General features: G+C 55.1%; 1 protein-coding gene across 2 annotated transcripts; it reads right to left on the reverse strand.

Annotated features, from left to right (window-relative positions):
• Positions 1-1,581: 1,581 nt before the first annotated feature.
• TNKS1BP1 (tankyrase 1 binding protein 1) lies at positions 1,582-26,987 on the reverse strand. 2 transcript variants are annotated; one of them, XM_004051151.5, is made up of 12 exons: positions 26,843-26,987; positions 23,777-23,935; positions 22,060-22,693; positions 19,787-19,856; positions 14,511-15,866; positions 10,373-12,534; positions 4,397-4,763; positions 4,012-4,162; positions 3,745-3,881; positions 2,822-2,979; positions 2,466-2,538; positions 1,582-2,019 (listed from the first exon to the last, which is right to left on the reverse strand). In XM_004051151.5, exons 2-11 carry the CDS (start codon positions 23,868-23,870, stop codon positions 2,478-2,480), a joined length of 5,190 nt encoding a protein of 1,729 aa, XP_004051199.5. In that variant the 5' UTR covers positions 23,871-23,935; positions 26,843-26,987; the 3' UTR covers positions 1,582-2,019; positions 2,466-2,477. The 2 variants fall into 2 exon arrangements, with proteins under 2 accessions (XP_004051199.5, XP_018892386.4); XM_019036841.4 differs by lacking the exon at positions 26,843-26,987 and adding an exon at positions 24,228-24,400.
• Positions 26,988-27,053: the final 66 nt, after the last annotated feature.

Here is a 27,053-nt window from a genome sequence, read left to right on the forward strand (position 1 = left end):
GTTTTGCACTTGCTAGGGATCTGTTACCCCTTCCTTCCTATTTCTCCCTTTTGGAATGAGAATGTCTATCCTATGCCTACCTACCCCACCAGTGTATTTTGGAAGCACATATTCCACATGTTCACAGCTGGAGAACATTTTGCCTCAGGATGAATTATGAATTATGCTTTGAGTCTCATCCATATCTTTTTTTTTTTTTGAGACAGAGTCTCACTGTCACCCAGGCTATAGTGCAGTGGTGCAATCTCAGCTCACTATAACCTCCACCTCCAAGGTTCCAGCGATTCTCGTGCCTCAGCCTTCTGAGTAGCTGGACTACAGGCACACACCACCATACCTTTTTTTTTTCTGTATTTTTAGTAGAGATGGGGTTTTACCCTGTTGGCCAGGCTGGCCTTGAACTACTGACCTCAAGTGATCCGCCCACCTTGGCCTCCCAAAGTGCTAGGATTACAGGTGTGAGCCACCACGCCCAGCATTAGATAATATTAAGATGAGACTTTAGATGGGTAGAAAGCCATGGTCTGAATGTTTGTGCCCAACATTTGTTAAATGTTGTTAAATTCCTAACCTCTAAGGTGCTACTAGGAAGAGAGGACTTTCCAGAGCAAGGTGGCTCAGGCCTTAATCCCAGCACTTTGGGAGGCCAAGGTGGGCAGATCACTTGAGGTCAGGAGTTCAAGATCAACCTGGCCAAGATGGTGAAACCACATCTCTATTAAAAATACAAAAATTAGCCAGGTGTGGTGGTGAGTGCCTGTAATCCCAGCTACTGGGGAGACTGAGGCAGGAAAATCACTTGAATCTGGGAGGCGGAGGTTGCACTAAACCGAGATTGCACCACCACACTCCAGCCTTGGTGACAGAGCAAGACTCCATCTCAAAAAAAAAAAAAAAAAAAAAAAAAGGGAAATGTTTAGTTCATGAGGTTGCAGGTCTCACAAATAGGATTAGTGCCCTTATAAGAGAGGCCCCAGAGAGCTCCCCTGTCCCTTCTACCATGTATGCGAGGATGCAGCAAGAAGGCACTCTCTATAAACCACAAAACAGGTCCTCACCAGACACTGAATCTGTCAGTGCTTTGTTCTTCAGCTTCCTGGCCTCCAGAACTGTGAGAAATAGGTGTCTGTTGTTTATAAGCCATCCAAGTCTACAGTATTTTGTTACAGCAGCCTGAATGGACTCAGAGTATCTCCCACAAAAGATTCCCCCTTTCTCCATTAGATGTGGCAGAAGACTCCAAGCCCTGAGGATGGCCGAGCCACAACAGGGAAAGAGCCTGGGCTCTGAATGACATCAAGGTGCAGAGTGCCCCTATCACCAGCCCACCCTGGACTGTGTCATGGATGAAATATAAACCTTTTTGTGTTAAACTACTAAGATTTAGGGGGTGTCTGAATTCTTGATCAGCCTATTGTAAACAATATACTCTTCTCAGTGATGTCAGTGAAAGGGAAGTGACACATCCAGTGTCAGAGTGAGCCCCTGGTGGGGCAGAGTAGGAATCAGCATTTTCCAACCACAGCCTTGAAAGAGGAAATGGGCAGCCATGACCACGTACCACCACCTGGACAGCACCAATTCCCAAAAAACTTTATTTATTGTTTCAAGTGGCAAAATGTCATTGGTCTCTGTGGGGTACCTGGCGGGGCAGAGGGAGACCTGGGGTGAGGCAGGGATACAGTCCCACCCATTATAAAAATCAAAGGCTTTTATAAAAAATGCTATAAATTGGTATCAAAAGAAAACCCAAGGGAGGCTGGAGGAGGAAGCAGAGAGGGAGAGGGAAGGAGAGGAAGGGACAAAACCTTCAACCACTAGTGATGAAATCCAGGGAAGGGAAGGTGTGGGGGTAGTTCGGAAGGTGATACAAAGTGCATAAATGTGCCTCCCCAGACGCTCCTCAGAGGTGGAGGGGGACAGAGGCTGCAGCCTGGGGCATGGTGGGGCTCCAGCCGTCTCCTCACCCAGGGACCCCACAGGAATCGGCACTGCCTGAGACTGCCAGGTGGGAAGAACCTGCAATGGGAAGGGAGGAAAAGACATCAGGGAAGGACACTGTGGAGGCTTCAGCTTCCTCTCCCCTACACCCATCTTGGTGCCCCCAGCTAAGCCTGGTCATGGAGCCTGGTAAGTGCCCACAGGGTCCCAGACCAGAAGGGCTGGCTGACCACTCTCCGTCCAGCCAGGGAGCATGGGGGGACTGTCCCTGAGCACAGGGAAGCAGGCCAGGATGGTAGCCCTTCTCCTCTTCCACACCAGGCCAGACAACAACCTGACCTCCCTGTGGACAAAATCTAGAGGAGCCAAGGGCCTACCGAGTCTCTGGAGCTTGGCTTCACCTGCTGTTTCTAAACTTGCACAGAAAGGGGTGGGAGCTAAGGGACAGAAGGGGCATGAGGCCTCCGAAGCCTCCAGGGCAGGCCCTCCTCAGACTGGATCCAAGCCCAGGAACCTGTCCTCACCTCAGTGACTTCTCAGACCTTCTTCTTCTTCAGTTTCAGGGCTTGAAGCCAGTTGGGCGACGATCCTTCTGACCTATGAGGCAGACGGCAAAGGTCCAGAATGCAAACTTTGAGGAAACTGAACACAACAAGGAGACGTGATAGGGACAGAAACCGCCCTCTAACCAGAAGAGGCAGCCTGGGGCCTGGCTGCAGGGACCCGAATTCTGCCACCATCTTCATACCGTTCATCTGGGGCATGTCCTACTGAGGTTCCTCTTTGAGCCTCAGTTTGCCTCTTCTGTGAAGTGAGAGTTTCCCTTTTCATCAGGGTAATACAGTGAGGTCAGCGGATGCCGAGAGCTTAGGTCACCTACCCTGAGGATTTCTCTGGCTTGGGAGGTAACGTGAGGGGCTTTCCCAGTCCTGGGACCTTGCAGGATTTCGAACGCTGGACCGCGGACTCCTTCTGGCTCGACTTGCTCTCAGCCAGCTCTCCCTCCTCAGCTGAGCGATTCCGGGGGCGCAGCTTGGCCTGAGAAGCAAGTCCAGAAGCAGATAGATAGTAGAGGGACAGGCAGTAGGACTCTCAAGGGGTAAGACTTTATCTCAAGAGTGTGCAGTCCCCAGAATCAAGCAGAGACCCCTCTGCAGTCCTTTCACCCCAAAGGATGGGAAGTCACTTAGAGATGCACTTCCCGCAGAACCGAGCTATGCCTTGCACACCTCTCTGTCCTCAAAAACATATGGCAGGATTGAATTCAGACAAACTGGGTGGGACAAAGCCAGTGGTGACTTCCCACCCCTGTTCCCTCTGCCTGCAATGCCACCCCACCATCCCAGCTCCAGGAGCCAACTCCTGTGCCTGCCGCCGGCTAAGATCAAATACTTACAAGAGGCCTTCTCCAATCCACCCTCCCTTCCCATCTCCCTCCACTCTGCTGTTAGGAAATAACTCCTCTCTCTCTGAACAGGCCCAGCCCTTATCTGTGCCTCTCCTCAGGGACACCTAAACTTCTTCTCTCATCCAGGCTAATTATGGGCATCATGTCTCCCACTGCCCCTGAGGTTCCAGGACAAGAACACATCTTGTTCTTCTTTCCATCCCATTTGGCACACAGCACAGGGCCCGGCGGGGCACAAAGGGATCTTCTGGAGCCCTCGATGGAGAGGAGAGTGAGAGGAGGAATGGGAGAGGGGGACAGGTGAATGAATTGATGGATGAAGAGAAGAAAGACAGCATGCAAGGTGGCCACCTGGCCAGATGGCTGGACATGTTTGCTTAATGATCAGATGGTACCTTCAGGGCTGAGGGGCTCAGGCCAGGAAAGAGGTTGACTTTCAGCCCCTTGGTGCCCAACGACATCCGTGTCCGGCGGCTCTGAGGTTCCTCCACTACCTCTTCATCTGAAGATGGCACCCGAGATGCCCGTGGCTCTGCAAAGGCCCGGGAAAGGGGCTCAGAAAAGGCAGCACACCCAGACTCCCCGAACCCGTAACCCCTGCAAAAGCTTGGCCTAATGCCCCAGAGATCAAGAGACATCACCAAATAATACATCAGCCCTACCTGTAGAGTCCTGGAACAGGCGTGCATCCGAGTCTGCTGCCTCCGACAGGCCCAAGGTACCCCCAGGCCGAATGGCCGGGGCCCGGTGCCCACGCTTGCGCCCCAAGTTGGCACGGCTCCGATACATGGCACTGTCGAGGATCTCGGTGTCCTGCTTGGGACAATGGTGACACCACTGCCATTGCTGCCTCATCCCACGGGAGCCCCTCAACAGTAGCTGACCAGGAGCTGGACCCCTCCTGCAGCCGGAGCTTCATGTTCACATGACGCACCTACAACCCGCTTTCTGCCTCCTGGACTGGGACTGCTCAGGGAAGCTCCAGGAATGGGGCTCTGGCTGCATCGCCCTCACCCACCCACTGTCTTGGGCTCACCCTCCACTGACCTCAATGAAGGAGAAGTCCTGACTGGGGGATCTGGCAGGAGGGCCTTGGGAGGGTCGCCGAGAAGTCTGTGCTGGCCCCTGATCGCTCCACCTGGCTGCTGAAGAGCCCCAGGTGCCATCCACGTCTTCTGTCTGGCTGGCCTCACCATCAGGCTGGGGCCTCCAGGAGGGTGGAGAGTCCCTGCCAGGCTCCAGCACCTCCTCCTGGGCAGCACCTGCCCCGGCTCCTTCCTCCTCCAACAGGCCCCCAAGGCCCGAGGCCGCTGACTCCCTCCGAGCCACCGCCTTGGAGCTGCTGGCTGCCAGCATCTCCTCCAGCAGGCCCTGGGAGCCGGAGGGTGGGGGGCGGGCCGGGCACCTGCCAGGGCTGTAAAGGGGACAGAGAGAGAACGAGATCATCGTGAGGCCCCATCTCCCTGCCCTGAAGCCTACTTCACAAGCTCCTTCCCCCAGCCCCCAAACTCTCCCTTGCCCTCCTTCCCATGCTTTTTCCAGACTCCTTCAAGAAGGACACGGTCAGGGCCTTGAGCAACACAGCACACAGGTGAAGAGCTGAGCCAGTCTGGCAGGTTCAAATCCCTGAGACCTTGGGTGAGCCCCCTCCCCTGGAAACAGCTCAGGCTCCTCTAACTGCACGGAGTCGCTGCAAGGATGAAAGAAAAATCTAAAGCACTTAGCGCAGTCCTGGTCAGCACGCACCGCAGAAGCAGCAGCCATTATTCCTGCTGCTGTTGCATGCTAGCAATGTGTTCCCTCCCAGGGCCACATGCTCGGGCAGTCACACTCCTTGGGGTGAGCCAGGTACTGGCCCACCTGCCTCTCCGGACTCATGTTGTCTTCAGCCCCCACGTTATGCCTCTTCATTCCCCAGGCTCACAGAGCAACCAGGGACCATCAGAAGACACCCGGCCCTCACATGCTGCTGGCTTTGAACGAGCTGCTCCCTATTCTGGAAAGCTCCCCGCACCACACCGTCCCTGGTGGTACTGTCCCCTTGGTTCAATTCTGCTTCCGAGGCTGCCCTGCCCCCTCCCAGCCACCATGGCCGCCTCAGCCCTACCAGCCCTGGGCTCCAATCCATGCCAGTTCCTGCTTCTTTCCTGTGGTTCTTTGTCCCCATAGCCTGTCGGTGAGCTCCTCAAGGGCAAAAACGGGGCCCTTTCTGCCTTTATGCCCCCGGCACCTGACCCAGAGCCTGGCTACGTGCCGGACTAAGCAAATGTTTGCCAAGCAAATGAGGGGCTGGGTCACCTTGGACCTGCATGCAGCATATGCATCTTCTGTCTGCTGCTTCCTCAAAACACAATACAGCTGGACACGGGGTGCAGGGCTCACGCCTGTAATTCCAGCTACTTGGGAGGCCAGGGCAGGGGGATCACGTGAGCCCAGGAGTTCAAGACCAGCCTGGGCAACACAGCAAGACCCCATCTAAAAACAAAATACAAACACGGCACAAGCACACCACACACTCTCTCACTAACTCATACTACCCGCCCTGTCCAGCAGCCACTCCCCAAAATGACAGACACATTCACATTCATCACCATCACACACAGGCAGAGAGCTTGCGCGCTGTTTGTCACTCCCCCAGATGGACCTCGCACCCACCACATCTACAGGCACAGCACAGAGCCACACCTGACACAAACACGCACATCCCCGCACCCCCACACCCCCACCCCACACACACTCATACCACGCACAGAGGTGTGCGAAAGTCTGGCACAGCAGTGCCTGGAAGCCAGGCCCCAGGTTCCCACTGGGATTAAAGCAGGAGGAGAGTGGGGCAGGTGAGTCAATACCAAGCAGGAAGAGGGGGCAGGGAGAGAGAGCATGAGTGGTAGTCTGTCCTTCCACAAGCTGCTGACAGATGGAAATTAAAGTGGTCTGGGTAGAGACATTGGGGGAGGAGGCAGTGGCGGCAGCAGAAGTACAGCAAGGCAGCAGAATTGGGAGCAGCCCTGGCTGGGGGCCAAAGCCAGCTCACCCTGACAGCCAGCTTAAAATCAGGGAGAATTTGGAGGGAGGGGGCGGCAACAGCACCCCACCCAGCCTACAGAGGCCAGGCCCAAAGCCTCTCCCTGGGGTGGGGCAAAAGAAAGCTAAGGGCAGGCCCCATGAGCTAAAGAGATGTAAAATGCCCAGGCTCACGCCTGTAATCCCAGCACTTTGGGAGGCCAAAACAGGCGGATCACCTGAGGTCAGGAGTTCCAGACCAGCCTGGCCAACATGGTGAAACTCTGTTTCTACTAAAAATACAAAAATTAGCCAGGCATGGTGGCAGGCACCTGTAATCCCAGCTTCTTGGGAGACTGAGGCAGGAGAATCGCTTGAACCCGGGTGGTGGAGGTTGCAGTGAGCCCAGACCGCGCCACTGCACTCCAGCCCAGGCAACAAGAGCAAAACTCCGTCTCAAAAAAAAAAAAAAAAAAAAAAAAAATCCACTCCTAAAGCGAGAGGTGGCCCAAGCCACTCAGGCAGAGGTCAGTGAGCTCTGGAGGTGGCCTTGAGGAGCAGAGAGTGGCGAGTGGGGAAAACCCAGGAAAGTGCGGCTACGTCCACCCCGCCGGACTAAACCCCACTCGCCCTTCACCCCATCTTAGAAGCAGCTTTCCTACCCCTAAGCACCCAGATCATGTACAAGCTGAGCCCCTCCCGGCATGGGAGCAGGAAAGAGGGGTAGTTAGGAACACAAGGACTGAGTCCTGCCACTCCAGGACACAGCTAGGCTCTGTCTCCTCCTATGCCTGTGGCTTTGACCACAAGTTATTTGTCCCACTCTGAACCTCAGTTTATCTGTAAAACGGGGATAATAAAAGTACATAAACTGTTCTAGTTTGTTGGCAGGAATACGTGCCTAACACATAGTTAGCACTTGACAAATACAACAAATTATTAGGATAGTCATTATCATCCTCAACACGGGTCCCTGGCCAGAGAGGATGTGCCTCATCTTGTCGCATCTACACCCTTCACCTGGTCTAAACTTTAGAGTATCCTGAGGACCAAGACTGTATCCCACCCCACCCTCCACCACTGCTCCAGAGGCAAACATGGCACTGGAACTACAAAACGTGAATATCCCAGTGTTCTGAGACCTGAAATGAGGGAGGGGTGAAGCTGGAAAGATGTGTCTAGAGAAACAGCAGCTGACCTTGACCCCAGAGAGACAGGGAGGGTGCCCAGAGAAGACTGCAAGGCTTGGGCCCAGGGAGACAAGAAGAACCCACAGCCACCAGCCGTGGGAACCGGTGCAAGTCACACTGCCTCTCTGGGTCTCAGTTTCCCTAGTTTTTGTGAGGACCAATTAACAAAACCCCATGAGTACTGGGAGTAAGTTACTCCCAACTTACAGACGAGGAATCGGAGGCCCGCAGAAGAGAACAAACTTGCCCAAGGTCACAGAGGTGGTGACAGAATCAGAACGCAAGCCTGGCAGATGGACCCAGAGCCAGACCCCTCTGAGCTATTCTCAAGGACTTCTCGTTACAAAGGGAACCTCCAAAATTTTCTTTAAAGAGAAAGTGCCCATAGTGGGCCAGGCATGGTGGCTCATGTCTGTAATCCCAGCACTTTGGGAGGCCGAGGTGGGTGGATCACCTGAGGTCTGGAGTTCAAGACCAGCCTGGCCAACATGGTGAAACCCCATCTCTGCTAAAAATACAAAAATTAGCCGGGCGTGGTGATGTGCACCTGTAATCCCAGCTACTCAGGAGGCTGAGGCAGGAGAATCGCTTGAACCCAGAAGGCAGAGGTTGCAGTGAGCCAAGATCGCACCACTGCACTTCAGGCTGGGAGCCTGGGCGATAGACCAAGACTCCGTTTCAAAAAAAAAAAAAAAAAAAAGAGAAAGTGCCCATAGTGTAGAATTTCCCTACATCAGAATTTCCCTGCTCATAACACTAGGTTCTTGGACATTAGCCAAATTAGCTTGGAAAATACTGCATTACTTGTCTTTAAGGTACTAATATATGCTAATATACAGACTAAGTCTTCTGCACGGCCACAGAGTACCCAGCATTTTCCAAACATATTCACAGACTGGTATTCTTTAGGACAAATTTTAGAAAAGGCTGCCCGAAAGCATAAAATTCAAACAAGCCCCTCGAACTCCTCTCTAAAGCAACTGTTTCCGTTCGGCTTTTGAGGAGCCATGCTTTCTGTTAGGAGCCACGCTTTCTGTTGCATACAATGAGGCTCACCTGTATGGCATCACGGCTAACCCCTGAACTCGGGTTAAAGTCAACACTGGCCAGATTACGGTAACACAACCACAAAAGCCTGGGTGTTTTAAAGACACAATGAGACCAAAGCTCAGAGACTGAGTGCTTCTCTGCTTCTCTGACACCATCCTCTATCCTCCTCTTCCCCTAACCTAGTCCCATCACAATCCCCGCCCCACCTCCCTCCATCCTAAACTAAGGGAACAAGATGATCACTTTCCACTTCTTAAGAGCCACCCCACACAGAACGGAAAGGCAGAGAGCTGTGTGTGTGTGTGGGGGGGGGGTCCCCACAGTGGCCACACCTGAAAGCAGTCAACATATACAAGTGAGAAAGAGGTGCTCCTGACTCTTTGCCCTTAAGGGGTCACACCACCTTTCGACCCTCCAGCGGAGAGGATAAAAATCACTTTCCTGCTTCACAGAGCAGCTGTGAAGATCAATGAGGTAAGACGTGTGGTTAAGCATGGGGCGTGCAAAGTTCTATGAGTCCCAGGAAGAGAAATCAGGAACAACCACGCCAAGCCTGGACTCTCCCCTGCATCAGGAACATTAAAGCTGGAACTCTGCACTTCCTGAGTCAAACCCTGAGAAACTGAGGCTCAGAGCCCAGCAACCTGCCCAGGACCACAAGGGCCTCCCGACTCCTAGTCCTGCGCCCTCCCCTCATCCCTGCAGTCCTCAATGCAGCCTCAGTGGGTTCCCTGTGCTCCGTCACCACCCCCTCAACAGCCTGAGTCGTCAGGAAGCTCCCCTTCCTCAAATCCCCCTGGGCATCTCACTGGGCCCATCTTCCTCTCTCCCTTCTCCTCCTCCAACCCAAATGCCTCTCCTGACTCCCCAAGACCACCATGATACGCTCTAGCCCCTTCCTGCTCCTCTCCTCCCACCACCAACCCCTTCCACTTATAAAAGCCCCTGCCCCACACTTCCCTTGCCTTCCCCACATACCCAGTGAGAAGCTCCCACTGTGGGGCTGGAAAAGGTAACATTTTCTGCTCACTAAAGGGAATAAAAGCGAATCTCAATGGATGGAAATGTTAACAAAACGGATGCAATGCCTTTTTAGCACCTTTCTCAGCTGCAAAATCATCTCAGCTGGTTTTAAAACATCCATGAAACAGACTGTGCTTGCCTTGCAAAGCCTTTAGAAAGTTCTTTCAGCAAATTTGCACATAGAGGCCAAGGTCATGGGGCCAGGTCCCCATACCCTTCAGGTTCTTGAACTTGCTATTCCAGGCTTCATGACAGGACAGGCAAGAAGCACCAAGTCCCTAACCTCTTTGAGAACCCTTGGGTGCCACTGTCCACTCCACTCCTGGCTGTGGTGGCCCCGGCCAAGAAGACACGGAATTCTCTGCCCTATACCTATGAAACCACCTGTGGCTTCAGGGCTGAGAGGCCTGGGAAACGGCTACTGTGTACAAGAGCAGAACCCATCAGAAACCATCCAAGCTATGACATGCACCATTTCCCCCATCACAGTCACAATTGCAAATCACCAAGGAAGCTCAAACATGGGTTGCAAAAGTAACACATTAGTCATCCTTCAAAAAAGAAACTCACCTGTATGTGTATCATATTTCCATTTTTTTTAAGTAGAACTAAAAATTCTTAGTCCAAAATGTCTCAATTATCCAAACACTAAAAGTCCTCAGGAAAAACTGTTTCTTCCCTCCTCAGAAAGGTTCCGATTTCTTGGACAGCCCTCACATGTTCCCTCCCACACTTGGGATGGGGCTCCGTTCATTACCTGGCTCCGAAGCTGAGGGCTTCTCCTGTCTCCATTCCAGGGTCTGCAGGGTGTGGCTCCAAGGAAGACGAGGAGTCATCTTCACCCTGGGTCTCTGGCCCACTTGTCTCACCAACCCCCAGCTCCCTGGCCTCCAAGGGATCTCTGGCCTCCAGGCCAGGAGACAAGCTGCCATTGTGCCTCAGGCCGGGCTCTGGGCACTGGCTCACCCCGCCCACCCCATGCTCCCTGGCTTCACTCGGAGCCCCAAAGAGCTCCACATTCCGGGGCGCCAAGTCCTGGGTCCAGTCCATCTGCCCCACTCCACATCCCCGTAGCCCCTGAGAACCTCCAGATTCTGGGTCACAGGTCACCTCCAAATCCCTCAGGCCCAGATTGTTACCCCAGTCCATCTGGCCCACCCCAAGCTCTTTGTGCTCTCCAGGACTGCAGACTGCCCCTGGGGCCATGTTTCTCAGCCCGAGGTCAGGTGTCCAGTCTGCCTGTCCAACTCCACGCTCCCTTGATTTAAGGAACTCTCCGGCCTCCACACCTGACCAGTCAGTCTGCCCCACGCCACTCTCTCTGGCCTGGCTGTGGCCTCCTCCCTCCCCGACCTCAGCCAAATCTTTGCTCTTCACATTAACATCAGAAGTCCAGTCCTTCTCCCCAACTCCGATTCCCCCGGGATCTTCAGACCCTCCACTTTCCAAACAGCTGGCCAGGTTCATGTCTGTCAAGCTCAGGCCACCTGACCAGCCCATCTGTCCCACGGCATTCTCCCTGGCCTCGCTCGAGCCCCCGGAACCCACACAGCTGGACACTTCCAAGTTCCTGAGTCCCAGCTGGTCAGTCCAGTCCACCGAGCCAGCTGTGGTCTTCCCAGGAGGCACAAAGTGACCACCTCCCATCTTGCTAGAAGGGCTAAAGCCAGCACCACTCACTCTGTCGTTGCCAATGATGCCAAACTGATAGCTCCTCTCACTGGCCTCGATGCAGAAGTCCCGGCTCCAGTCCTGCTGCCCTGGGCTAAATGCTGCCTCTCGCCGGGGGCCAACACTGAGGCTAAACTCACCGACCCAGCCTCGCTTTCCCATCTCCCCATCTTCCAGGTCAGCACTGCCAGGGCCCTGAGCCCCTGCCTGCTGTCTCTCCTGATGCCCTCCCACCTCCTGGCTAGCATCACTGTTTTGCCAGCTGCTCTGGTCTCTCTGCCCGAGTGTCCCATCCGGCACGTGGGCAGTGCTAGGACTGAGCAAGCCCTCGGATCCTCTCTCTCCTGGCCGGCCAGCATCCCTGCTGCCCTCTCCAAGGCTGTCTTCCACACTTGGAATCTTCTTCTCAAATTCCTCATCCTGTTGCTGGGCTTCCTCGGGGCTGAACCCAGAGCTCAGGGGTCTCGTTCCAAAGCTTCTGTCCTGAGCGTCAAGGGTCCTGGAGCTGCCACCACTGCTGTAGTCCCTTATCCAAGCGCTCTTCCCAAACTCCTGTTCCTGTGGCTCCGCAGCCCGGCTGCCATAGGTGCCGAGTGACACATCTGTCTTCTGAAACTCCCAGTCCTGCTCATCGGCATCCTGGCTTCTGTACCTGCCATGGTGGTCCCTCTTCCCCAAATCTTGGCCCTGCTCGTTGGCATCTTGGCTGGCATAAGCACCCAGAGAATCTCTCTTCCCAAATTCCCAGTCCCCAAGGCTTACATCTCGACTACTGTAGGTACCCAGTGAATCTCTCTTCCCGAATTCCTGGTCCTGGAGTTCTGCATCCCGGCTGGAGTAAGTGCCCTGGGAATCCCTCTTTCTGAACTCCCAGTCCTGAACATCTGCCTCCTGGCTCCGCTGAGTGCCAAGCTGGGCTGGCTTTCCAACTACCCGGTCCTGGGCTGTGAGCACCCCTGGGGCAGACACTTCACTCTGGTCTTGGCTGCTGCTGGCCTCCATCTCCTCCTGGCCGATGCCACACCTGCTGGCCCACTCCCTGGTGCTCCCTTCCCCTGCTCCTTGCCCATACTTGCTGGTCCAGCCCCTCTCTCCGAGACCTGGGTCTCCTCTAGGGCTTGCACCCCCAAGGCCATAGTCCTGAGAAACACCTTGACACCAGCTGGAAGGACTGAAACTGCTGGGCTGTGGGTCTCCTGTGATCCCAAATTCACTCTGCAGATCTTTCTGGGACCAGCCAAGGAGTCCCTGGGAATAAGACAAAAAATAGACAAAGAAACAACGATTAGACTCCACCAGGGTGGGAGTCAATCCAGCAGAGTCAGCGCTGCCTAGTGCCTGAAAGCCCCACTTTGGCAACAGAAAGCTGTGTGACCTTGAGCAAATCACTTAACCACTCTGGGTCTCAGCGTCCTCATCCTTAAACGAGGATAATTCCTATTGCATGGGGCTGGTGTGAGAGGATTAAATGAGATCATTTAGACCAAGCACTCAGCATAGTGCTTGGCATGCAGTGGGCACTCAATCGATGGTCCCATGGTCATGTTTACAACTCTTGGGCAATACTTGGCTAACAGCCAGGAGAGGAGTGGTCTTCACACAGGAATGGCGGGCAGTGCACTTTCCTTTTGATTAGGAGAGGTCAAGATTCAAAGCCTCTCTGCGACTTCCCTTGCAAGGCAAGGTTCCAACACCAATGACAGCTTTTCCAGCCCGCCCGCCCCGATGCCCCATCTGACCCCCATCCTCCTATAAGTACCCAGGCCCTTCTTCCCCAACCAAAGTGCCGTCTGCTCAATCTTCCCCAGGAAGACCTCTCAGCCCTCACCCTGGCCCAGGAAAGACAGGAGGGGCAGCCTCTGGCACAGGGGAAAATCCCAGCCAGGGCTTCTTGCACCCCACCCCCCACCTCACGCTCCCTGACTCACCCTTGTGGGCGGGAGAGCCCTGGGCTCAGGGCTTCGGAGCCGGCCAGCCTCATCCCTCAGCGCAGCATTGGCCAGCAGCCGCTCCAGGATAGACATGCTGGCCTCCCCATCCCCAGGCTGGGCCATGGCCCCCCGCCCCCAACCCGCCTTGGGGCTGCTGGGTGCGGCCAGCCGGGCGCAGGGATAGGGCTGGGCTGCTACCCGCGCTGGGACCTGTCCGACGGCTCTGGCGCTGGCTCTCCCTCACCCTGGCCCTGCTCCCTCCGGAGCAGCTGCAGCTTGGGCAGCCCCGCCCAGAAGCCAGTTGAGTCACCCACATCCCGGGACAGACACACCTACTGCAGGAGTCAGCTTAACCCCTTCCTGCTCCTCCTTCTCCCCGCCCCGCAGCCCCCAGAGGCCCCCTGGCTCCTCCTTTCCTGCAGCCCCGCCCCTTGCAGCCCAGGCCCGGCTTGAGAAATAAATTTCGAAAGCCACCTGGCCCCCAGCCCTTAAATTCAGAGGCAGCCTGGTAGGAGAAAGGGCACTGGGCTGGGAAACGGCGCTGGCCCGGGCCCAGCCACCAACTTGCTGGGTAACTGCACAAGGCTAACCTCCTCTGAGGCCCAGCTGCCTGTCTACAAAGCAGGTCTGGAGCTCAATGTTAATAACGTTTGTAAAAGCCAACACTTCTTAAGCACTCAGGATGAGCCAGGCACTATTCTTAGCACTTTAGACATTACAGCTCATTGAACCCTTGCCAACACCCTTGGAGGTAGAGCTCATCTTGTTATCCACATTTTACAAATGTGGAAACTGAGGCAGAGGGCAGAAAAGTCACTCTTTTAAGGTCACACCTGGGCAAAGGAAAGCAGAGCCAGGAGATGAACCCAGGAGCCCACGCTCTAAATGGCTACACTATTTTGCCTTGAACGATATTCCCATAATGAGAGACTGAATACTCAGCACCTGCCACGCACTGTGCCGAGAGCTTTCCACCTCGATTTACCCACAATATAACTCTAAGAGACCAATGCTACTATCAGGAAAGCACTCTGAAGCCCAGCAGTTAAGGTACATTCTTCCCAAGACCGATCAGCTAGCAATTGCTGGAGCTGGGATAGAGCCTCACACGAAACCCCACACACACACCGTTCTGTGTCGCTCTGCAGAGCTACAATCTGCAGGTCCACAGCTGCCTTGCTCACTACCACAGCCCAAGCTCTCGACATGTAAAATCCATGTTCAAAGAATGAAGCCCACCCAAGCCCTGGCCTCTGTCCCCAGAAGTCCCATTCTCCCTATGCCCATTCTCACCTCAGAGCAGGTACTTGGGGACTGTGTGTCCTTCAGCTCAGATCCAGCTCCCCGCCTTGCACCGCCACCACTGGGTGGTGGTGAAGCCAGGAGGTCGTCCAGCCAGCGGGAGCTGCTTTCAGGGCCTGGAGGCTCGGGGGATGCCCTACACAAGTCTTGAGCCTCTGTCCTGGGTTGGGTGGTCTCAGCCCGGGCTAGGGTCACAGCCTCCTCCTCAACAGGCAGTGCCTGTCCAGGCTCAGGGGCATCAGCAAAGAGAACACAGGGCTGGTCAGGGGGTGCTGGCTGCTCCTGCCCCAGGACTGGCTCCAGGATGGGCAAGGCTGCCTCCCTGGTAGCCAGGGGGAGAGGGGACTCCTGTCCAGCCAAGGGCTCCCGCGACTCGTATCTCTCCTCTGCCTGCTGCAAAGGTAATCCAGGTGTGCCCTCAGTTGTAGGCAGGGGCTCAAGGGGAATAGCTGGGAATTGAGGTTGACTCTCCCCATCGCCCTTCTGGGTGAGGGACATGCTTGGATCATCCCCCTGCACCCAGGAACTTCCTGACCCACTTGGAGCTGACCCAGCCCCTTGCCCCTGCTGAGACACTCCTTCTTCCCTGCTGGAAACGGCCAAGTTACCAGCCTCAGCAGCCTCGGCGGCCTCACTGGCTTCAGTGATGGGGGAGGGAGGCGGGGAGTCCAGCCGCCACACGCCCAGACCCGAGGGCCGCGTGGGGAAGGTCCATTCGAAGGACTGTGATAAGCTCCAGTTGGACTCTGTCCCAAAGGGACGATCCAGGGCCAACTGGCTCCCCTGGCCTTGGGGCAGGGCAGCCAGCGAGCCCCCCAGCTTCTCCTGGTCCTGACTGGGTGACTGGAGCACACCTTCAGAGAATCGGCGCTGAACCAGGCTGGTGGGGCGGAGGTGTGCGTCACCCTTGGCCTCCTCCTCCCCGCCAGATGGAAACGTCCGAGTGAGATCCAGCAACTCACCCACCTCGATCAGGGGCCGGGGCGAGGTGGCAGGGGGCTGATCCAGGCTGTGGGGCTCCAAGACCTCAGGGGGAGGGCTGCTGGGTCTGGGGGCCTCTGGAGCCCCCTCGGCAGGGAGCCCCGGGCTGGGGGTGTGGCAGGAGCCCTCGTCAGGCAGGGCTGCACTTGGAGCTGATGGAGTCACAGGGGGGCAGGGAGAAGCCTGGGAAGCTTCAGGACTCTGGGCTTCCAGAAGCTGCGAGTGGCAGGGAGAACTCTTATCAGGCGAGCGAAGATGGGGAGAGCCAGGGCCTGAGCCTGAGGCTTCTGCGGGGAGGCCTGGGCTGGCAGGGCCTCCATTCTCTGAGGAGGGGGCTGGACTTGAGGGAATCCAGGGCTTGGAAATCTGCAAGAGAAAGGTCAAGAGCCGTCACTCACCTCTCAGCGGGGCGGGGAGGGTCCCCTCCGACCCCGCACAGACCCCAGGTCAGCTTCTCCCAGGCTGGGAGGAGGAAACTGGAACCCGAGGGGGTCCTCTTGGGATAGCTGGGAGGGGCCCCACAGACAACTCAAGGCAGGACTTCTCACAGAGCCCCCTTTAGACCTTCTTCCCCAGAATGCGCCTATCCTTATTCACAAAGCATAATTCCTTTCATCTCAGGTGGTTGGAACCCCTCACCCACTCAACCCAAAGCTCATCTGAGGATCTCCTCAGAGGCCACAGTTCGGGGTCCATAACACCTGCTTTATAAAGGGAAAAGGAACATTGAGAATCTGGCTCTTGAAGCACCTCAGGATGTGGGAGGGGAGAGAGGGTTTCACGTCCAAGCAGGACTCGAGGTGCAGTGCAGCTACAGAGCAGCTCGGGGGAGTGGCTACAGCGTGCAGGGGGTGCCCCTCGTGGCACAGAAGGTGCCAAGGAAGCAGGAAGGCTATGGGACCCAGGCAAAAGGCACTGGGGGGTGTGACAGCGCCTGGCTTGAGCCGTCCCAGCACTGCCTCTTACCAGCATGTGCCCTCCCTCACATATGGCAGACACTTGGTCTCTCTGAGCCTCAGCTTCCCCATCTGTACATTAGGGCTGGTGGCAAGAATGCTCATCTCCCAGTTAGGTGAGGGTGAAGGGAAATGTGTGCACTGGCCCCTCGGCATAGGACTCATGGGATGATGGCGGCAGAGAGTGGGGAGGACGTGGAGAGAAGAGGGGGACAAACAAGGCACCAAGCACCTGGCACTCCACCTGTCCCCAGACAATGAAGTGAGTCTGGCTCCATCTGACCTTTGCCCTCTGCAGAGGTCACGCTTCCCTGGCCGCCCTCTCCCATGTCGTTATTTCTCCCACATCATCATCTACTAGGCCTGGGCAAAATAAAGGGTGCTGCTTGCTTCTCAAGGTCCCTTCTGTTCCCTCCATGCTCACTCCCCTCTGCAACGTTCTACTTTCAAAGCTCGTGCCCTTAAACTACAGCACCCACAATTCTTTCCTGTTATCGACCCTTACGCACCCATCATTCCTTGAAAACCATAACCGCTGCATCACTGCAACCCTCTCCATCATCGTTGTGATAGCTTACAGTCATCTCCATAGCCAGATGCAACCCTTCCAGCCTCTGGTTCGTTGACCTCCTCTTCCCCAGTGACTGTGCGACCCATCCTCTCAAGGTCACACCCTAGACCTCATCCTTACCAGTGGCTGCAACCTCTGCATCATCTCAATCCCAAGTATCCCACTTGCCCACCCCCACTGCCTATCTGACCGGCTCACTCTATTTCCCCAAAGCCCTCATTTTTCAGCCCCTCTCATAGCACAGCCCCTTAACCCTAATTCTTTCTCATTGTCCCCCACTCCCCTCATACCCTCACCTCTCTTCTTATCACCATTAACGTCACTTTTTACTCAACACTCAACTCCCTCATCTGCTTCATCACACTGTTTAACCTGTTTAAATACAGCTCTCCAATACAGCTGGGCCAATCCTAGCCCAGCACCTGAGTAGCTGCATGTGGCTGGATAAAAACACACAATCGTGACAGCTGGTCTCACTCCAGATTCACTGCTGACCTCAAGCCGGCCCTGGAGCTGCCCAGAATCCCACGGCACTCCCCCTGCCATTTACTCCATGACTCTCCCAGGCAATGTTTTAGCATCTTCTCCCGTCAGACCTCCACACCTCCCCCAATCCTCTCTCAGCTGATGGCCTTGCTTCCTGTTCCCTGAGAACACAGAGGCCACCAGCAGAGAACCCCCGACAACCCCCCCCCCACTGCCACACACACACACACCACCTACTTCCTGCATGGGAGCCCAAGCTCTCTGCCTCCCCTTCTGCTATCAGGCACTGTCCTCGCTTGGGGCTGAGGTCAATCCCTCCTCTCTCTCCTGCATCATTGATTTTTTTTCCCTCTCTACTGGATCATTTCCATCAGCACACAAACTGCTCTAATTTCTTCTGTCTTGAAAAGCCAAAAAAGCAAACCAAAAAACCACTCTTGACCCCACTTCACTCACTAGCTACCATCCATTTTCTTGAAAGCCCTGTCTACGTTCACTATTAATATCCACAGTTCTTCTTGTCCCCTTCTCTCTTGAAACCACTCCAAACAGGCTTTCTCCTTTACCTTGCCACCTAACTACTCTCGTCAAGGTCACGGATGACCTCCCTGGAGCTGAATCCAATTCTCTGTGCTCACCTTACTTGACCTGTCAGTGGCATCTGACAGCTGATGGTGCCCTCCCCCAGTCCTGGAGGCTGTCTCCACTTGGTGGACTCTCTCACTATCCTCCCAGTCTCCTTGGCTGTGCCTCTGGGCCCTCCCCTCCTGCACCATCCCCACTCTCAGTAATCTCAGCCAGTCTTCACAAGCATCCCTACTCTGACAATTCCCAAGTGTTCCTTTCAAATTTGCTCACTTCCCTTGAAGGCCAGACCCGACTACCCAACCATCCGCTTGACGTTTCCACATGGATGTCTGAAAACCATCTCAAATTCAACAAATCCGCAAAGCAAACTCCTCCCATCTCCCCCGATCCTGCTTCACCCTTAGAAGTCCCCGTCTCAGCAACCATAAACTCATCCTTCCGGTTGCTCAGGCCAAAAGCCTTGGGGTCACCCTTGATTCTGTGCTATCTATCTGAAAGTCCTTTCCACCATGCCTTCAAATTCTATCCAGAACTAACCACTTCTCCCCATCTCCACCGTAGGCTACCTCCAGGGTCCAAGCCGTCATCATCTCTCACTTGGACTATTCCAACAGCCCCCCGACTGGTCCATGCTGCTGATCTTACCTCCCTGCAACTGATTCTTAAACCAGTGGGCCAGGTGACTCTTCACAACTAAGACAGCAGCATCCCATGCCTCTCCTGCAAACCCTTCAAATGGCCTGTTGCTCTCACTCAAGCCAAAGTCTTTCTAGAGGCCTTCGAGACTTGACACAATCCAACCCCCAACCCGTCGGTCCTCACTACCACCTAACTCCTCTCTCACTGCCAGGCAGACATCCTGGCCTCCTTGCCAGGAAAGCACCAACGCCTTTGTACTTGCTGTGCCCTCTATCAAGAATGCTGCTCCCCAGACATGCACACAGCTCAGCCTCTGCCCTTCACAGTGACACCTTCCCTGACCACACTCGTCCCTGCACTCTCTACTCTACCTTCACAGCTATCTCCAACATCCAGCTCCTAACAGGCGCTCAGTCACTGCTTGCTGGATGGACAAATGAATCAAGTCAGATCTCCAGCTAGCAACGGCTGTATGAGCAAAAAGGGCCATCCTGTACCTTGTTTACTCAAGAAAGCAGGCTGACCATCTTCAAGAACGGGAGTATGATGGGAAAATCTCAGCAAAAGGACTCACCCCTCTTCTAAACCCAGAAAAGGCAGCCCAGCCAGGGAAAGCATGGGAGGCAGACACAGCAGCTCCTGCCTCAGCCTAAGTTACTTACCCTTTGTGAGTACAGGTGCTCTCATCTCTCACATGGGACTAACCGGGTCTACTAGCCAGAGTTATCACAAGGATTGAGTTAGTTAACGTTCCCAGGACAGGCCCAGCACATAGTAGGGACTTAATCAATGGCAGTTGCTGTGGATACTATCATTACTGTTTATGATGAATGGCCTCATGGCCTTAACCACACCTAGCCACTTTGGTGATCAAGAGCACTGGCCCAGGAGTTGAAAAATCCCAGGGCCAGCCCTCCAGTGAGTCACTCTCCCCATGGGCCTCAGTTTCCCCATCTGAACTACAAGGAGAGTAGAAAAGATGATCTCAGATGACCCTTCCAGCTCTAAAATACGTGATTCTGATTCATAACCGCAGGATAACTCACATCAGCAGGTAGCTCCGAGCTGACTGCCTTAGCCAGGTCCCCGTTGAAGGCCAGGTCGGAAGGAAGGCTCCTGTGAGGGACGAGGACAGGAAATGGAAGCATGGAATGTTAGAGTCTGTCACAGAATGGAAAATGTGGGAGAGTCTCCCAATGCAACTTCAACAGCACCCAAAGGTTAAACCCTCCTAGCCATTTACTCTTGAGCCCTGCCTGCAACTATTAGGGACACAGAATCTGTCCATTTTCCATTCGGCAAGTGCCCCAGAAAACAGTGCTTATTCCCTACCTGAGCATGAAGGGTTAAATTCCCCAGCTCCTTTAGGAAAAGCATCCTGGATGCCCAGACCTCTCAACAGCTCCTAAAAAGATAACTCCTCTTTCCTTTAACCCATAAGGAGTTAAAGTTCTCCTCTAGCCAGGAAGAGTGCAGCTGGTCCTGCTGCCCTGCCAATACTTCTTGAAGAATTGCAGTGGGGGAGGGGAAGAGGAAAGAGTGATTTTCCAGGGTTGAAGTTGTTCTTAAGCCCTACTTGGAGTGAGGGAGAGAAGGAAGATGGCGGGTGGAACCCAGCCTGGGCAAGAGTGTGACCTCACAGCACCCTGGTCTGGGACAGGCAAAGGACTAGCTCTGGGGCCAAGGCTCCAGACACTTTCAGGTGAGAGAAGGGCAAGGCCAGAGGGCAGGGCAGGGCAGGGCAGGGCAGGGCAGGGACCCTCAGCTTCCCACTTAGCCCAGACCACACCAGCTCTTGCCTTCATAGCAGTAGGAAGAGAAAGGGAGCCTCTGAGCCCAGCAGAGCAGTTAAAGGCCCAAGGAGCCAGCCATACCTCAAGCTGGCTCTCCCAGCACTAAGGACAGCCTCTGTGCAGCTGATGGCTCCTGAGATGCCTCAGCCTCTTCCTCCAATGTCCCGTGCCCAGCACCCCAAGAAGCACCTCCTGGCCAGCCTTGCTTTACACTAGTGGCAACTCTGGAGAAGCGTATCATATGCAAATATCTCCAACCAGCCAAAATCTCTGTGCAGACACTAGCTGGCCTGGCATCAAGATGTGTTCCTCTCGCAGGGCGTGGTGGCTCACGCCTGTAATCCCAGCACTTTGGGAGGCCGAGGCAGGCAGATTACGAGGTCAGGAGATCGAGACCATCCTGACTAACACAGTGAAGCCCCATCTCTACTAAAAATACAAAAAAATTATCCAGGTGTGGTGGCAGGCACCTGTAGTCCCAGCTACTCGGGAGGCTGAGACAGGAGAATGGCGTGAACCCAGGAGGTGGAGCTTGCAGTGAGCCGAGATTGCGCCACTGCACTCCAGCCTGGATGACAGAGCGAGACTCTGTCTCAAAAAAAAAAAAGACGTGTTCCTCTCTTACCTCTCCCATCAGATTCCACCTCACAGGCAGAGACTGTGCCCTACTCATCCTGACACACGCAGCCCCACCCCAGGACTGGCACACTGCTCTGCCCACTGTAAGAGCTGGCACTTAAGAGCAGAGGATTTGGAATCAAACAAACATCTGTCTCTGCCTCTTAACTTGCCGAGACTATGGGAGTCATTTTTGAGCCTCAGTTTCCTCATTTCTACAATGGATCTAATACTCCCTTGGACAAACAGGATGCCAACGGGGCAAAGTTTGGTGCCCAGCTCTCAGTGTATGGAAACCAAAAATAAACTTCTTGGCCAGGCGTGGTGGCTCATGCCTGTAATCTCAGCACTTTGGGAGGCCGAAGCAGGCAGATCACCTGAGGTCAGGAGTTCAAGACCAGCCTGGCCAACAGGGTGAAACCCCAACTCTACCAAAAATACAAAAAAATTAGCTGGGCGTGGTGGCCCACGCCTGTAATCCCAGCTACTCAGGAGGCTGAGGAAGGAGAATCACTTGAACCTGGGAGGCAGAGGTTGCAGTGAGCCGAGATCGCACCACTGCACTCCAGCCTGGGTGACAAGAGCAAAACACCATCTCAAAAAAAAAAAAAAAAAAGTCTATTGTCTATTAAACTTCTATACTGTACATTTGAACTCTCTAACATAAACCTGCATCAACTCTGTAAAGAAAACTACAACTTTAAAAGCATACAGTAATGATAACACCATCTGCTGGGGAATGATTTGTGACCTAGATCGGGATCTGCCTATACTCACAGCACACAACCAACCTACAGGTAAAAGTCACAACCCTATATGGGGCCATGCACTTGGTCCCCAGCCCCCACCCAATCCCACCCCACCTGACCTCCAGGCTGCCACAAAATATACAACCTCCCACCCTTCACCTCTCCTCAGCGGTCTTGCTGTGCTCTTCCCGGCACTCTGCTGGAGACTTTACTGGCCCCTCCTGGGACCATCCCCTGGAGAGGGTGCTGCCATCCTCATCCCTGGGAGCAGTGGTCGTGCCATAGGTCCTGGGGCCATATCGCGAGCTGCCATCGTGGTTAAAGGTGAGGCGGGAACCCCACAGGCGGTCAGGGCTGGCAGGGACCTCCTTCCGAGGCTGCTCCATCTTGGCCAGGATCTCTTCCACCGTGGTGGCCGCGAAGCGCTCTGAGGCTGGGCGGAAAGGGGCAGGGGCCTTCCGTACGCCCCCTGGGGCGGCACATCGAGCTGGGGGTGTCAAAGGGGGTGGCTCCTCTTTCCCAGCCTCCTCTTTCCCAGTCTCTTGGGTGGCTTCTCCTCCAGTGGAGGCCTCAACCGCAGGCCTTGGTGCAAAGGGAAGGGGGCGCTTGCTGCCACCATAGGGCTGGGGTCCTGCCAGCATGTTCATCTTCCTGGCAGAAGGCAACTCAGCCAGGGGACCCCGGGGAGGCCGAGGCCCAACAGGCACCAGCAGGCTGGGTTTGGCAGGCAGGGCTGGCTTGGCAGGCAGGGCCCGGGGTTTGGGCTTGACAGGGGGTTTGGCCCGAGTGTCACCTACCAAAAGGAAAGGGTTGGTGGGGGAGCTGTCAGAAGAACCAGGAAGCAGAACTTCTTTGTTTCCTGTTCCACCTCACCTCCCACCCTCCAATTTAAGAATATTCACATCTTTCTAGGCACAAGTCATATGCCACCTCTTCCATGAAGCCTTCCTTGATTTTCTACACACATCCCCAAAGTATCTTCTCCCTTCTTCAAACTCCCAAAATGTTTTAGCCAATTCCCCTTTTAAGCTGAAGCTATTTAAGGACCCACCTGGCACCTTATTTCTTCCTATACTGTATTTTGCCCCTAGCATAAGTTATAATTAAACAAAAGAATGAATGAACAAATGAGCCAATAAACAAATGCCTGCCTGTCCCTATCAAGCAATCAGCCCCCCATATTCCCAATCTAGTTTTTTCACCTTATGTGACACTCTTCTCTATCATCCATAGTGAACTTTCAATCTCAGCTGAGCTTCTCTATCCTGCCTCCAGGCTGCCTCCTCCCCCAGCCACAGCACACTCCCAGGCCACCTCCCCACTGTCATCTGGAGTGTGACTGGGAATGCAAACTTACTATTGACCCAAGTCAAACAAAAGTAAATCTGCTATGGGAAGAAAAAAAAAAAAAAAACAGGACCAGAAATCTACCTTCTATATAAAGCTAAATGACCTTGGAAGTACCCTCGTCCACAGTCCTCCTGATAGAATCCCGTACCTCCTACACATTCGGCTAAATAGAAGAAAAGAGTCTACACAAGGAGCCAGGAGGTCTGGGTTCAAACTCCCACTCGTACACTCCATTTTTCCCTGTGGGCCTCAGTTTTCCCCTCTGCAAAGCATGCAGCTTGATCCATATCATCTCAAAGGTCCCTATCTGCTCTTACACCTGTTGGAGATTTATGATCCCAAACAGTTCTGAAGAGTCTCAAGAGAAGCTGAGAACCTTTCAAACTCATCCTGCACTGCCTTGGTACTCCTTCCCTATCTCAACAGAATCATCACTCAACCACCCCCCAAGACAGAAAGAGGGGGCAGCCTCTGCCCTTCCCACCCCCCTCCCAGCCACCCGGCTCCACCCTGCACCCACTGGTACCTGGCTCAGAGCCAGTAGGCACCAGCTCCTCCTCCATCTCCCGGGGCAGTGGGGAAGCCATGGCTGAGCTTTCCCTGAGAGTAGACACTTTCATCACATGCGGCAGACCCTCCTTGAGAGCGGGGAGGCAGAGAGGTATGAGCTGGGGTGGCTGCAGACCTAGGAAAAGAGAGAGAAGAGAAGGAAAAAAAGAGTTGGGCGTTGCCAGTAGGTTTAGCAGAGAGAAGTCTCCTATTTCTAACAGAGGCAGAGTGTGGGACAGGAAGAGAGAACTTGGAGTGGGGGGGGGGTGGGGGGGGTAGGAGGAGGTCAAGGGAGGTTCCCAACAGCCATATCCTCAACTCTTCAAAGATCCTCCCCAACTCTTATCTCCTAACCCCAAAGTCCTAGCGCTTCAGGGAGTCACTCACTGCTCCCTCCTCTGACAAGCTCTCCAAGACACCCCACTTACAGTCCCCACAGTGCCCCTTGGGTAGGACGGCCCCGCTGGAGGTGTCTACTCAAAGCAGAGCTAGAGAGCTGCAAAGTATGAAGTCTGTCTGTGAATCACCTCATGGGAGACGGGAAAAACCCGCTCCTCCCCAACCTGGGCTCCGCCCCACTGCCTGCCTCCCCCTTCCCGCTCACCCTCCTTCCCTCTCTCCCTCCCTCCCGCAGCTGGGAGTGGTTCCTTCTCCCCCCTCTCCCTGTTCTCCTTCCACATCCCTGCCCCACTCTCCCCTCCCTCAGAACTGTCTCATCCAAACACGGAAAAATAAGGAATAAAAAGTAAACATCTGGAATATATTTTTTTCTTTAATTTCTCAATCGCTTGGCTTCAGCTTGGAATTTGATGAGGTAAAGCCAGGGCCTAGTCCTGTTGCCATAGCAATGGCCTCCCACTGGATTTCTAGGGCCTAGCCAAGAGGAAGGAGGAGCCGGCCCAGGCCTGGGCTGGGAGAACGGGACAGGGCTTGAGAACATCCGGGGGGTGGAGTGACTTGGGGGAAAATTCCCTGGGGCTCCACCTTCCACGACAGTCAGGGTGGAGCAGCCACAGCCTATGTATGAAAAGGGGTTATGTGGGCTTCACTCACCAGCCTAGGGCTGGCTTTAAGGAGTTCTGAGGGGGACAGAAGAAATTAAACCAAGAGGCACAGCCCGGTGGTAGAAGCCTGTCACATGAGCTTCAGGATCTGATATACCAAGATTCAGTGCTGGGTGGGTCTACCACTTTCTAGCCCTGTGACTTCTCCAAGCCTCAGTTTCTCCAACTGAAAAATGGGATTATTGAGACCCTGAGGGGGCTTACATGAAATAGTACATGAAATAGGCTTAGCACAATGCCTAGCACATAATAAGTGTTCAACAAATGTTGCCTATTATTACTGTGATTCCATTCAGTGTCACCAATGAGCTAACATCCCTGATAACCACCTCCTCCTCTTCCCTGACCCCAGGCTACCAGCATTCCCAGACCATTCCTTCACTCTCCCAGGCCCTAGTCCTGTCACCTGTTCTTCAGATACTCCAACCACCTCCTCAGTTCCCATCCTGACTCCTGAAGCACTCTCCCACCCACAAAAACATGGAGACCCTGGGGGATAGGGCCCTGCACCTCTCATGCAAGGCGGAAGTTTCCCTCACCTGGTATGCAGAGCCCTGAGGACAACCCAAACTTCTCCAACCTGCAAGGGGCATTGCCTCACTTAAAGTCACCCACTCCAGCTGGTCTGGGAAGACAGCACCAAATCCTTAAAAGGGACCCCCAGTGCTCATCCTCTGCAAAATCCAACTCCCCTCCCCTAACGCTGACCCTGCCCCAGGTGTTTCAAAGATGGGAGAGGGTATGAAGACAGTAGAGAAACCCAGTACTGTCAACCCATTGGTCAGTTAACCACCACGGAAGACTGCCCACTGTGGGTGGGTGAATAACTGTGCAGAGCCAGGCCAAGTGTGGTGGGGGGAGGGGCACATGATAGAAAAAATAAAAACACAAGATTGTTTCCTTGTCCTTGAACATTATTACTAGGAACATAGTGTGGGTGGTTGGAGATGGAAATGAATTGGCTCAGAACCAAAAAAATCCTTTCACCTGGGGTTCTGATGGGCCCCTCTGCGGTATGAGGGGCTGCAGCAATGAAGGCGGGCTCAGAGTCCCCAGGTGCGGAGGTGGCCACAGCAACTCAGAGACCCCAGCCAAGGGCCCCAGGTGACCAAGGCCACCAAGGCTGTGGCCAGAAGCTGCAAAATCGCAGCGGTTCTGAGCACTCCCCACCCTTAAGAGACCAGGGGGTAGAGGGTAGCAGGGTAGAAACGAGCTGACCCCTGGCAGATAAGGCCTCCAGAAGGGCTGGGCAGCTCCAGCCCCGGAGGGGACTCGGCGCAGACGGGGTCGCCCCTATGGACCCCAGGATCTCCAGCCGGATCCAAGGCTAGAGAGGTCGGCAGGGACAGCACGTAAACTGCTGGAAAGAGGGAGGGCCAACGGGAAGATGGAACAGCCCCGGGCAATGGGCTGTCTGGAGGGGCCCAGTGGGGAGCTCTGGACACAGAAGGGACGGCGGCAGCCGAAGAGGAGGAGGAGAAGAGGATGGAGGAGGAGGAGGGGGCTGCGGTGGCGGCAGAAGCGGAGGACCTGTGAGCAGGCTGTGAAGCAGCCGACGAACAGACGGTGGGCTGCAGACGTCGATCAGGTGGGGGCGGACTGGGGTGGCTGGGGGCGTGCCGAAGGAGCCGGGGGAGGGGGCTAGCGCGGCCCGGGGGAAGGGGAGGCAGGGGTCCCTCCAGCGGCTCTGCCCGCCCCCGGCCCCGCCCCAAGCCCTCGCCCCCTCCCCCCTTTCTTCTGGCTCTGCCAGCACGAGCTCCAAGCCATGCGCCCTCCGCCCCCGCGCACACGCGCCACCTTCCCCCGAGCCTCCAGCGTCCCCAGCGCCCTCGGCCCCTGCAAACTTTCCTGGTGACCCCCCGACCACCACCACCTCAACCCGAGGTGTCGGCTGGAAAGCACCCACTCCTTCCATGCCCCTCCCCCGCCCCATCCCGGACCCCGCCCCCTCCTTCGCCCGCCCGCCCCCGCGCACTCACGCGCTCGCCCGGGGTCCGGCTCCGCTCGGCTCGGGGCGCCGATGCCAGTCCCCGCCGCCGCCGCCGCCGCTGCTACCGCCGCCGCCGCCGCCGTCACCGCGGGACGAAGCCACTGCGAGCCCCGGCGGGGCCCCGCCCCTAGCTCCGCCCAGGTCCACGCCCCCAGGGCGCTTCATTAATATGCATGAGCCGGTGGAACCCAGGAGTGGGA

This window comes from Gorilla gorilla, chromosome 9, assembly GCF_029281585.2.
Source record: "Gorilla gorilla gorilla isolate KB3781 chromosome 9, NHGRI_mGorGor1-v2.1_pri, whole genome shotgun sequence".
Taxonomy (NCBI): Eukaryota; Metazoa; Chordata; class Mammalia; order Primates; family Hominidae; genus Gorilla; species Gorilla gorilla.